Genomic DNA, 12,219 nt, shown 5'->3' with positions numbered 1-12,219 from the left:
TAGGAAGGAATTCTGCTTCACATGGATGGGGAGCCTGTTCCAGAGACAGAGTAGTCGCTGGGATATATATACCTGTCTCTCCAGCAGGTCCTATTTGTATCCCAGGCAAGGTGCAAGTCTTTAGAATGGGCAATTCTTGTGCTGTTTGTTTTGTGGATATGCAGGAGGTCATTCTGAGTGGGGTCTGACAATGCCTTGTGTGCCAGGCATAGATCTCCCCTCAAAAGCCTGTAGGAGACAGAATACAGGGATAGGGCTTTGAGGTTGTCTGCACAGGGCATTTTTACTTGCATCCTGCACTCTTTTAGTGAGGAACCTTTGTGGACATTCCATTTGTTGGATATGCCTGGTTAAGTATATAACAAAAGGGGCATTGTACTCAATTATACATCTGAATGCCAAATACAGTGGAACAATGACTTTGTTGGACTTAGATGCCATACCTTTTGGTAATAAGTTGTGCAACATAAAATGATTTCCTCACTACTGTAGACACATGATGGTCAAAGGTAGATTACTGTCTGTGTGTCCTTAAATCCCTAACTACTGGGTCAACTCTAAGGGGTATGTTGTCAATATGGTAGTTACCAGGGATGGATGACTTCCAGAAGGATGCTGTTATGCATTTCTTGGCACTAAGTTTTAGTCCATGGCTCTGACACCAGGTTTTTGTCTGTGTCAGACCTTTTTGGCGAACATTTGTGTCAGTCTGGGATTCAATGACTGCTCCTAATTTGCAATCATCTGCAAAGTCAGCCAGAGACCACTGACATTGGCCCTGACTTCAGAAAAGTAAATGCCTAAAAGGAGCGGTCCAATGACTGATCCCTGTGGGACTCCACTTGTGACCTTTTTGTAGAAGTGGATGTCCCAATTTTAACTTCCTGGGTCCAGTGTATGAGCCAGTTGGCTATGTACTGGGTGACACATGGGTTTGCACCTAACCTCCTGAGTTTGTCAACAGTGCCCGAGTGGTGTATTGTGTCAAATGCCTTGGCCAGGTCAAGGTAGGTAGTGTGAACCATTTTGCCCTCATCCATTGCTTTGGTGACCTTCTCAAAGAAGTCCACCAGGTTGAGTAGGCATGGCCTGCCCTTGACAAAACCAAACTGGTTTGGGTCCAGTGTCTGGAGGTTTACTATATCACTCTTGATCATTTCCATGATAATTCTTTCCATGGCTTTATATGTAAGACTAGTGGGACTTATGGGTCTGTAGTTTCCAGGATTTGTAGATGGCCCACCTTTGTGCAGAGGGATGACTGTTGCTTTTCACCATTCATGAGGCAAGAAGTATGTTTGGAGGCTACAGTTCAGTAGCAATTCCAGAGGGCATGATAGGTCATGTTTTATGCTGTTTAGAAGGCATCCTGGGATATTTTCTGAGCCCATTGGTGCAGTGTTCTTGGCCTTAGAGAGAGAATTAAGGACCTGTTCCCCCTAGTGATAGTAGGGGTTGATATATTTGATGGTATTTCCCGAGGGAAGGTTGAGGGGAAGAGATGGGTAAAGTTGGAGCTGCATTTATCAGCCAGTAGGTTTGCAATGTCTTCTGGCTCAGTGTAGGTGGCTCCATTTACAATGAGCTGTGCACACAAATTGTATATTACCTTTGAGGTTGCAGACATAGCTAAAGAATGCCTTGCAGTTGCCCTTGGCCTGTGAGCCAAATTTACCTCAAATTTGGCTTTGGTAGACTTTACTTATCCTCTAAGCTATTTGTTTAGTTTGAGAGTGTTTTTATCCTTTGTTGGTGTATTGCCAATCTATTCCAGAGTGTTTTGTATAGAATTCCCAGTTAATAGTGAGGTAATTAGTCACCCATGGATATAGTATTGGATTGGATGGTGAGTATTTCCAATACTATATGGTATGGGTTTCTGGGTCATGGAGGGGGACCTTTAGCTTGCAAGGGAGTGGTATTAGATTTTGTATATGGTGATTTGAACATGCAGCAGCTCAAGTGCTTTGCTTTGTTTGACCAGCCTTAAGGTATATTTATTTTTGTTATAAATAGAGACACCTCCACCTTTAGTCCCTGTCTGAGTAGTAGCTGGTATAAATGTGTGGAAGGCATTTTAACCTTGCACAGTCAGTGTGCTCTTCGCGGCTTTGTAGACATCAGCATTCTCTAGGGTGAAGAAAGCTTCTGGGGGTGGATTTTTTTTGTGACTGCTAGCACTGAGCAGTAATACCTTTAGATTTTCTTAGTTTTGATTTGCTGTGTCAAGTACTTTCAGTTTGGCATTGCCTAAAAAGGCACTGTGGGGAAGACCATGTTTTAGCTAATATTTGAAAGCCTAGAGGGGAGACATGCAGAACATCCCTGGCAAAGCAGCATGGTCTGTTGACCATCTCATTCCATGCTGACAAATATTGCACCCCCTTAGAATGACACCAGAAACTAAGCCAGTTATTAAAGATGGTCATCTTTTGTCCGTATTCCGTATTGTGTATCAAAGAATGAAATACAAAAAAAAAAATAAAAAACAAATCTAGAAGTGTTATGTTGAAATATTAGCAACATTTTTTGTATGGAATACCTAGCACTGTTCAGTTTTCTGATTTCGCAGTATTGTATGTTTTATGTAAATTTTATGCATTATCAGTGGCCTTTCTTAAATGCAGTACTATGACTAACAATGAATGGTATCCTGCAACATTTTATCTTTCCAGGACTCTAAGGCCCGCCATCCTTGTCATTGTTCTCGGACCTCGCTGTGCTCCTGTGGGATCCTTTAGGGCTCTGTGCCACTCATTGTGTCATTCCTTTATATGTACTATATTATGGCTTATTAATCTTTTTTTGCTTTTATGTTTTCAAAATTGCTAGCAGAGCAGTGGGTAGCACTATCATCTTTGGTGCTGTAAGACCAGAAGGCTCTGGGTTCTGTTCCCACTCTAGGTGGTTGTGTTGCTGATACTGCAGTGCAGCATTAGGGAGCTGCTGCACTGTTGATTTTTTTCCTTTGTCCTTTGAATGAGAGATTAAACTGCGGTACCATCTGCTTGAGTTGATAGAGTAGGAGAATTTCTCCAGTGCACTGGTCAAATTTCCCCTAGCAGTAGAAATACCACTTCGGGTCTCCTCTGAAAAGAGGACACTATCTTAGTTGGATTAACCCAGTCAACAATGGGTAAGTAAATAAATTGTCATCTTTTTAATGCTGCATTCTTGCCCGGTTCTTATCACTTTCAGCATATTCTGGCTTTTCTTGGGTTATCCTTTTGTGACTTTGGTATTTTCATTTTTAAAGAGTGGAGATGAGAATATATTGGATTATCATGAGTGTATGGGGAATATGTTGGAGTGTAGTGAGCATGTGTGGAATGTGCTGGAGTCTGTTGAGCATACAGGGAATATGCTTGAGTAAAATGAGCATATGATGATATTCTTGAGCATAATATAACATATGACATGCTGATTTACCTATTTTTTTAATTGCACAAACTATCATATGTTTAAAGGCAACTTTTAAAACTATAGAATTTTTCAGTTTTTTTTTTCGCATGCATCAGCAGTCTGGTTGCTTTTTCTTGTTAACTGGTGTTTGGTTTAATAAATGTGTATGTATAGTCTATAAGAGACTGAGCATATTTTTCCCACACCTGCTCTGATGAGTAATGTTAAGTCTTGTGTACTTTTTCTGTTAATTCTTTATTATACTGAGGAGCTGCCTGACCTGCTTATAAGACAGTTCAGTACATCATGCAGTTAAGGATTCTGCCTATTGAAAAGTTACCCTTTTCAGAAGAAGTGAAATTAAAATTGCTGCCAGTTTAAAAGTGTACTTTATCTGATGTTCAGCTGTCTTGGAGTTTGCTTGATTTGGGGAATGAGCTCCCTCTGTTATGGTCATTTGCTAGGTAAGTGGAGTGGTTTAGGCTCAGTTTTCAGCCATGACTGCAGGTACACATGGTTACAAACTGCGTGAGATAATATCAGGGTAGATACAAAGAGGCACATTTGCAGTGAGTAGAAGTTAAAGGCAAACATAAAATCTGATCAAGTCACAAGATTTCATGTGAGACATGTAAATATTAGTATTCATGGGGAAAAAAAAGGCATTAGACTTGTTTGTTACTTTATGATGCAAGGTAGCCTAAATACTTGTGAATACAAACACTGTTGTTTTTCTTTTGGCTTTTCCCGGTTAGGGGTTGCCACAGCGGAACTCCGGTCCGCTAATGATTGGCAGTCTATTTTTTTATGGTGCCGAGGGGCCAGCCCGACGCCCAACCTTCAACGAAGGCATGCCCATTCTCACATGTCTTTCGAACACCACTCTACTGCGGGGAGGACATGCAGACTTCACACAGAAGGCGCTTCAGCCGAGAATCGAATGGGAGAACGTCTTGCTGTGAGATGACAACGCTACAAACACTGTAATAGGTGACAAATCATAATACTATACACAGGTTCTAGAACTAAACATAAAAACAGTGTTAATATGGGTGTGAAAGAAGCAGGCTGAGTTCTTTAACTTTCTTTTAAAAGAATTGTTTCTTTGTTTGAAGAGTAGTCAGTGGAATCTACTTCATACCTTTGTATGAAACCAAGTAGTGCTTTAGGAACTGCCATATGGTCTTCTTCATTTGGCTCATAATGTTTGGAAAATAATGTAAAATGAGGTCTGTAACCCTGTGCTGGAATTAAAGTGGAGAGTAAAAAGGTAGCAGATGGTATTGTTTACTCATCAGACCTGCAAAACTACTTCATGGAGAGAGTTGTAGAAACAGAGTGGTGTTACTGGAAAGTGTTAAATGCACTTAAAGAACAGACTAGATTAGGCTGATGTACTGCTTTTACTCTCAAGCAAATGTAATATATATAAGCTGGTTACACTGGCATAGAGATGTAAAGCCCTGACTGTGACCTAGGAAATTCAGATTCAGTTAGTGGCCTAGAAATCTGTTAGAGCTGGTGTGGGGGAGGATGGAAGTGCCTGTCCTGGGTGGGCCCAAAATTTGTTTCCTAAGCTGTACTAGATGATTGTGCATGAACTGGGTGTAACTCGTTCTTTTGTATATATAGTCTGCATCGTTGTAGCCATGCTTTCTCACTGTTAGCAGGTGACTGTGGAAAGAGTAATTTTCTTGTGCACCCCCAGTTTCAGTTTCCTTTAGGGAAATTGATCTTGGACAATGTTTATTCGTCTGTTACTCAATGAATTCATTTTTGATAAACAGTTCATTGAAACAGTTCATTGTATGCATAAAGCATAATCATTCCAGAATGCGTCATTTCATGTGCGTGTTTGCAGTAACTGTAAATGTGAGTCGTATGGTACAGTAATAGCAAAGCTTTATAGTTAAGCATTTATGTGTTTAATTTGTATGTGACATCTAATTTAAGACAGTGTCTCAAATCCTCATGCATGTTTCTAACCGACAAATGCTGGGAACGCCTTTAAATTTCTTATGTGCAAAAATGTAAGCCACCGTTTTTAAGTTGTTCAGCTTGCACGTGGTGCTGTTTTCATTTAAGTTGCTGAAAAATTTTTGATTTATGATGTTCATCGTGCATACAGCTGCAGTCATAACAGATGGGTTATCCTGCCGTCAGGCGGGTCCTCGGTCGGCCGAATTCCAAAGTCTAGGTCCGGCGTCTGTTGTCGTCACTTCTTCCCTGACGTCAGTGCGGCAGGGGTATAAAAGAGCCAGCCGACGCCATCTTCTTCAGTCTTTCTTGCCGCGCGGTGCCCGAAGCAGAAGCAGTTCGCAAGTGCCGGTCTGCCAGCTCCTGAGATTTACGAAAATATTTCAGCCAAAGTCTTCTTGAAAGCTAAGTACCCCGTTGGGGAAACTTTTCTTGCCTCAGACCGATGTCAGACAAAGTTAATAATTGCATTTCATGTGGGAAGCAAATACCGCATAAGGATTTCCACTCTTTCTGTATTCCTTGCTTAGGCCCAGACCACGACGTCTTGGCCTGCCGTTTTTGTGCTAGATTCAACAAACGCACTATTAAGCGTCGGGCGGAGTTCGCCCATCACTATTTTGGTAAAAAATTTAATTATATTATGTCGTCGGATTCTCTGACTCCAGTTTTGAGTAAAAGTCGCAAAGATAAGGACCGACATACGAGGTCCGCGACTTCTACTGACACCACGCTAAGGCCGACTACCGGTTCTCCGGTTCTCAGCGAGGCGCCTACGCAGCCCCTGAGTACCGATGACACTTCATTACCGGTGTCTTCTGTGCCCGAGGTCGCAGGCTCCTCGGCCTCCATTCCGACTACAGATACCGACGCCACTCTTGCCGGGGAAACTCAGTTTAGACAGGCCTGCCATTTCTCAAGGTGTCTTCAGGCCTTCCTCCTTCTCTATTAAGGCTTTCACAAAATCTAAAGCAGCCATGAAAACTAAAAAACAAGGACCACAGACCCCCTCTCAAGGCCCCATGCCTAAAAAACAGATGCTCAAAATGGCTGAGGATTTGATTACTCTTATCAGGGGTTCTCAACCCCCCTCGGACAAAAGGCCCAGATTAGAGGAAGACTACCCTTCCTCAGATCAAGCCTCTATTACCTCTGAACATTCTGAGGACCAGGAATATACATATTCTCCTTTTGATGACTCTGATGTGGAGGGGTCTATTCCCTCTGTCTCCCCCCCTGAGGACTACTCTTTTGGAGAAACCCTACATACTTTGAGGGAACACTTTCACTGGGAAGGCCAAGATTACTCAGATTCCAAGAAAAGGCTCAGGGATTTTCTCTTGCTCCCCCAGCATAGGCCTCTGGCTATCTTTCCTGTTTTAGATATATTAGATGATGTGTACACAGAAGCCAACCTCAACCCAGATTCTTTACCTCCAGCTCCTGTTAAACCAGACAGGTATTACCGGGTTCCTGAGTCACACCAGTTCCTATACAAAAGCCATACTGCTGACCCAGAAACTATTTCACAGGATCCCAAGGGAATTAAGGCCTCTACTGCTAAAAACCCATTACCTTCAGAGAGAGATTCCAGAGCTTTAGAAAGGTGGGGGAAAAAGGTGTATACCTCGGCCACTTTAACCATGAGGGCATTAAACTGTCAGTTCCATATGTTAAAGTATCAACAGTTTTTGTTATCTCAGTTGAAAAGCAAAATGACACAACCAGAGCAACCAGATTTAAAAGAGTTGCAGGATTTGTTGCATAGTGCAGAGCAAGTGGGTAAACATACCTTGCAGTGTGGTTTTGATGCTTTAGAGGCCTCATGTAGAGCTGCTGTTACAAGGGTCTGTCATACGTAGACATGCTTGGCTCAAAGAGCAAGCCTTACCAGATCATGTCAAAGCTAAATTACTAGATGCACCTCTTCAAAAAGATGTATTGTTTGGTGTTAAAGCTGAGGAGGTACTAAAGAAAATGGAGGAAAAGGCGAGATCAATGCAAACAGTGAAAGATTTCCTGCAGGTATAACCTCCACGTTTCAGCAGAAACTGGCCTTCAAAAAATTGGTCCTTTCCAGCCACGGACAGACCTCAAAGAGGCAGATACAGGCGCCCGAGGGGTAGAGAGCAATCTCAAGGATCATTCAGAGCCAGACAGTGGCAAGCACCAACCCCAAGAGGTGGAGAAGATAGATCACAGTCATTCAGAAAGCAGACACAATGACTTTCCCCTTTACTTGCTAAGCAAAGCTTTAATGGCAGCACCTTTAGGCGGAAAACTGGCATTATTCTCAAAAAATTGGCATATTGTCACAAAAGACAAATGGATCCTGGACATTATAGACAGAGGCTACAGATTCCACTTTCACACCCTTCCAAAAATGAGAGGCATGCCAAACCTGCCACAAAATCAAAGGGCAGAGGCACAAAAACAAATTTCAGCTCTCATGGGCATGAAGGCTATTCAAGAGGTACCTGCAAAAGAACAAGGTCAAGGGTTTTATTCCAGACTATTCCTGGTACCAAGGAAAGACAAAGATTGGAGACCTATTTTAGACCTATCCATCCTAAACACATATTTACAGGTACCAAAATTCAAGATGCTCACATTACAGCAGCTTCTTCCCATGCTGGGCAAGGAGTCTTGGCTGGTAACATTGGACCTCAAGGAGGCATACCTGCATGTCCCTATCAGACAATTCTCTGCATTGCCCTTTGGCTTATCTACTGCGCCCAGAGTGTTTACGAAATGCCTGGCATCAGTAATTGCCTTCTGCAGACTTCAAGGAATACAAATATACCCATATCTGGACGACTGCCTGATCCAAGCGGACAGCAAGGACATACTTCTGAAACACCTGGTGTTTGTAATAAAACTGTTGAACATTCTGGGATACACAGTCAACAAAAAGAAATCAAAACTAATACCCTCTCAAACAATAATTTCCCTGGGTGCCAGCTTAAATACAAACACCCAGATGGCCTACCTCACGCCAGACAAACAAGGGCAACTATCTCAATACTTCAGCAAAATGGCAACCTTCACCAGGCTGACTGCAAGAAAAGTCCTGCAGGCTCTGGGATTCATGGCATCTTGCATCCTGCTGATCCCATGTGCAAAGCTGCATATGAGGAAACTTCAATGGTACCCAAAAAACTTATGGTCTCAACACAGCTACAGTTTGGAAACAATTATACCACTCATTCCATGTCTTCAAAAGGAATTTCTGTGGTGGGCTTGAGCATGCCAAAGAAACATAGGTCTCCCTTTCTGCATACCTCAAGCAAATCAAATCATCACAACAGATGCCTCGGACTATGCCTGGGGGGCACACATGACAGATCAGTGCATTCAGGGAAAATGGTCCCAAAAAGAGAAGCACCTACACATCAACCAAAAGGAAATGCTAGCAGTGCAAAATGCTATTATGGCCTTCAAAGACCTACTGCATCCAGGCCAGCTATTGATAAGGGCAGACAACACCACAGTGATGTGGTACATAAACAAACAGGGGGGAACTCATTCATACTCCCTGTGCAGACTAGCCATGACCCTTTGGAACACAGCTCTGGAATTGCAAATCCAACTCCAGGCACAATTCCTGCCAGGGAAGGAAAACACACTGGCAGACAGCCTAAGCAGAAATATGACAGATCCACATGAATGGAAGTTGCATCCTCAAGTTTTCGCAAAGATAACTCAGGCATGGGGACAGCCAGACATAGATCTCTTTGCTACCCACAGAAATTACCAACTGAAAAAATTTTGCTCAAGGACCTATCATCCACAGGCCTGGAAAGTGGACGCACTTTCTTTCAATTGGACAACATTGACAGTCTATGCCTTTCCGCCTCTCCCTCTGCTGCCCAAAGGTCTATTAAAAGCCAGAGCAGAGAGGCTGAAAATGATTCTCATTGCTCCAGACTGGCCAAGACAACACTGGTATCCACTCCTGAAGAGCCTGACGCATTCCCCACCATGGATCCTACCTCTAGTGCCTCTTCTGTTGTCCCAGCACAACGTCAAAACTCTTCACAGCCAGCTCAAAACCCTAAATCTAGCCGCACGGAGAATCCCTTGATTTCCCAACAGACCCTCCTCTCCAAGGAGGTGCAGGATGTCATCTTGGAGGCCAGAAGACCTTCTACTAGAAAAGCCTACTCTGCCAAATGGAAACGGTTTTGTGCCTGGAATCAGAAAAAGGGTCAGAATCCTTGGGTAATAAATTTACCTCAAATATTACAGTACCTAGCTGAGATGCTAAACAGTGGACTTTCCTTCTCCTCCATCAAAATCCATGCTTCAGCCATTTCTGCACAATACAACACAGATCCTCCTTTATTCTCTCATCCTCTCTTAAGACAGTTCCTCAGAGGGGCTAAGAATATAAAACCCCCAAGGAAACCACCAGTCCCTGCTTGGGACCTCAACTTCATATTGGAAAAACTGACCATTCCTCCATTTGAGCCAGCTGCTTCAACAGAACTACAATATTTGTCATGGAAAACAGCCTTCCTTCTGGCTATCACCTCAGCACGCAGGGTTTCGGAACTACAGGCCCTCATGGCTGTGCAACCTTTCATCATTTTCCATCAGGACAGAGTTTCCTTACGAACCAACCCTACCTTTATGCCAAAGGTAGTATCCAGTGTAGCCTTGAATCAGACTATCCACTTACCTACCTTTTACCCTAACCCACAAAACAAAGGGGAAAGACTACTGCATTCCTTGGACATTCACAGACAACTTCGTTATTATTTGGACAGGACAAAGCCATTCAGGAAATCCGAGCAACTCTGTGTCAGGTGCTCAAGGAAAGGCTATTTCCAAACAGACAATCTCAAAATGGATAGCCCACTGCATACGCTTTTGTTACTCATTTCATGGAAAAGCTGTGCCTTCAAGCATCAGATCCCACTCCACAAGGGCCACAGCTACCTCTGCAGCTTTCCTCAGGGGGGTTCCTACCAAGGACATTTTTGAAGCAGCCACATGGAGTTCAGTGCACACTTTCTCCAAACACTATCACCTTCCACTTTACTCTAAATCTAGAGCGGGATTTGCCACAGCTGTCTTGCAGGGCATCCTTGCTCCTCCTAGTTCCACTTAGTGCCTGCCACCCCTACTTAGCTTTGGGATTCTACCCATCTGTTATGACTGCAGCTGTATGCACGATGAACATAGTACAGTTTTGTACCTACCATAAATGTAGATGTTAGAGTGCTCATACAGCTGCAGTCCAGGTTTCCCTCCCTCCATCCCCTCTTAGGACAGGCCTTATGGCAAACACCTTCTCATACAACCTATTTGGGGTATTCTTTTATGGTGTATTTGCTTGCAAACTACTGTTTTTTGATTATTCTATATTGCATGATTACATAAGTTTATGTTTTGCCTTCCTTTTGGGGGCACCTGACATCTGGGGCAAGAAAAACTGAAGAAGATGGTGTCGGCTGGCTCTTTTATACCCCTGCCACACTGACGTCAGGGAAGAAGCGACGACAACCGACGCCGGACCTAGACTTTGGAATTCGGCCGACCGAGGACCCGCCTGACGGCAGGATAACCCATCTGTTATAACTGCAGCTGTATGAGCACTCGAACATCTACATTTATGGCAGGTACAAAACTGTACTTTCTATGCTCTGCACTTCAGTTAATGTGATGCAGGAGTTTGTGTAGTAACAAAAAATGATGGGTCTGTTTCTGGGGGTGATCTAGGGATCATGACAGATATGAAGTTTGAGTTATTCTTGTACTTTTCTTTGTCTCAGGTACTTTTGGTTGGCCTTGAGGACTTGGTTAATATTAAGAATGTGGAGCGTCTAAAGCGAGATCTTCGGGTAAGTTCTAAACATTAAAAAACAAAAATTAAACACTATTATCCAGCAGGTAAAGAAAGTGAACCACACATTAAAAACAATCACTTCTTAAGCTATGGCAAAGACATAGTAAATAAGAGTTTAAAGCTTTTATTAATGCATCTAACTGGACTTTATCAGAACTGTACACTAATGTAGTCATTTCTAACTTTTTGTTAGTCATTTTGGACAGAAATTTTGAAAATGGAAGTTTATTTTTCATTGATTCATAAGGTTGTTCATGCTTAAGTTTAAGAAAATATGTACTTGAAAAGTATTATGATTAACATCTAAATTAAAAACAATTCAAAAGTTTGAGTAGGCATTTGAACATTTCCTTGGTATGTTTACTGCCTTCTGTCAATCCCATCAGTTAGCACTGTTTAGTTAGGTGATCACTATCAGGTTGCCCCTGAAAAGAGAAACTTGTGACTGCTGGAATTACCCACTCAAATTAAAATGAATAATACATTCACAGCAAAATGATTTTCAATTCAGTGTGTAATCCGTAGTCTTTATTTTTAAAATAATTTATGTAACTGTTTTATTGTTTTCATTGTGTTATAAAAGGAAACAATATTACCAATACTTGTATACCATTTGTATACTATATTGGGAGAATTTTTTTGTGTTGCATGTTAACAGTTTAAAATATTTCATATCATTATCATGAAAGTTCTTTTTTCTTTAAGAACTTTAGAAAACTGATTGTTGCTGTGACAAGTGACGCATTGGGTTTGTATTTAGCTTTTATAGACCAAATTGTAGTTTCAGAACTAATTAATAACCTTTACTTCCCAGCTGGAAGGACTTGAAACCGCTCATCTTGAAAACCATTGCTGAGGGAGCAGTCCTAAAAGTTATGTTTCATCAGGAAATACAATTGCAATCTCATATTTAATAGCCTACCTAGTTAACTACCCAACAATATAGTTTGTAGTGAACTGTAGGTATGGTCTGTAACAGAGTAAGGGTC

The 12,219-nt window shown here is 42.2% G+C and overlaps 1 protein-coding gene across 2 annotated transcripts in view; it reads left to right on the top strand.

The window, feature by feature from the left end:
- FUZ (fuzzy planar cell polarity protein) overlaps nucleotides 1–12,219 on the top strand; it is an 876,363-nt gene that overhangs the window by 108,646 nt on the left and 755,498 nt on the right. For both annotated transcript variants that reach the window (XM_044059630.1, XM_044059629.1), the window contains exon 4: nucleotides 11,157–11,225. In XM_044059630.1, coding sequence (XP_043915565.1) covers nucleotides 11,157–11,225 — 69 coding nt within the window. The remainder of the gene's footprint in view (nucleotides 1–11,156; nucleotides 11,226–12,219) is intronic.

This window comes from Protopterus annectens, chromosome 17.part0 (genome assembly GCF_019279795.1).
Source record: "Protopterus annectens isolate FY-2018-M chromosome 17.part0, PAN1.0, whole genome shotgun sequence".
Taxonomy (NCBI): Eukaryota; Metazoa; Chordata; order Ceratodontiformes; family Protopteridae; genus Protopterus; species Protopterus annectens.
This window is presented reverse-complemented; position numbering and strand designations above follow the sequence as displayed.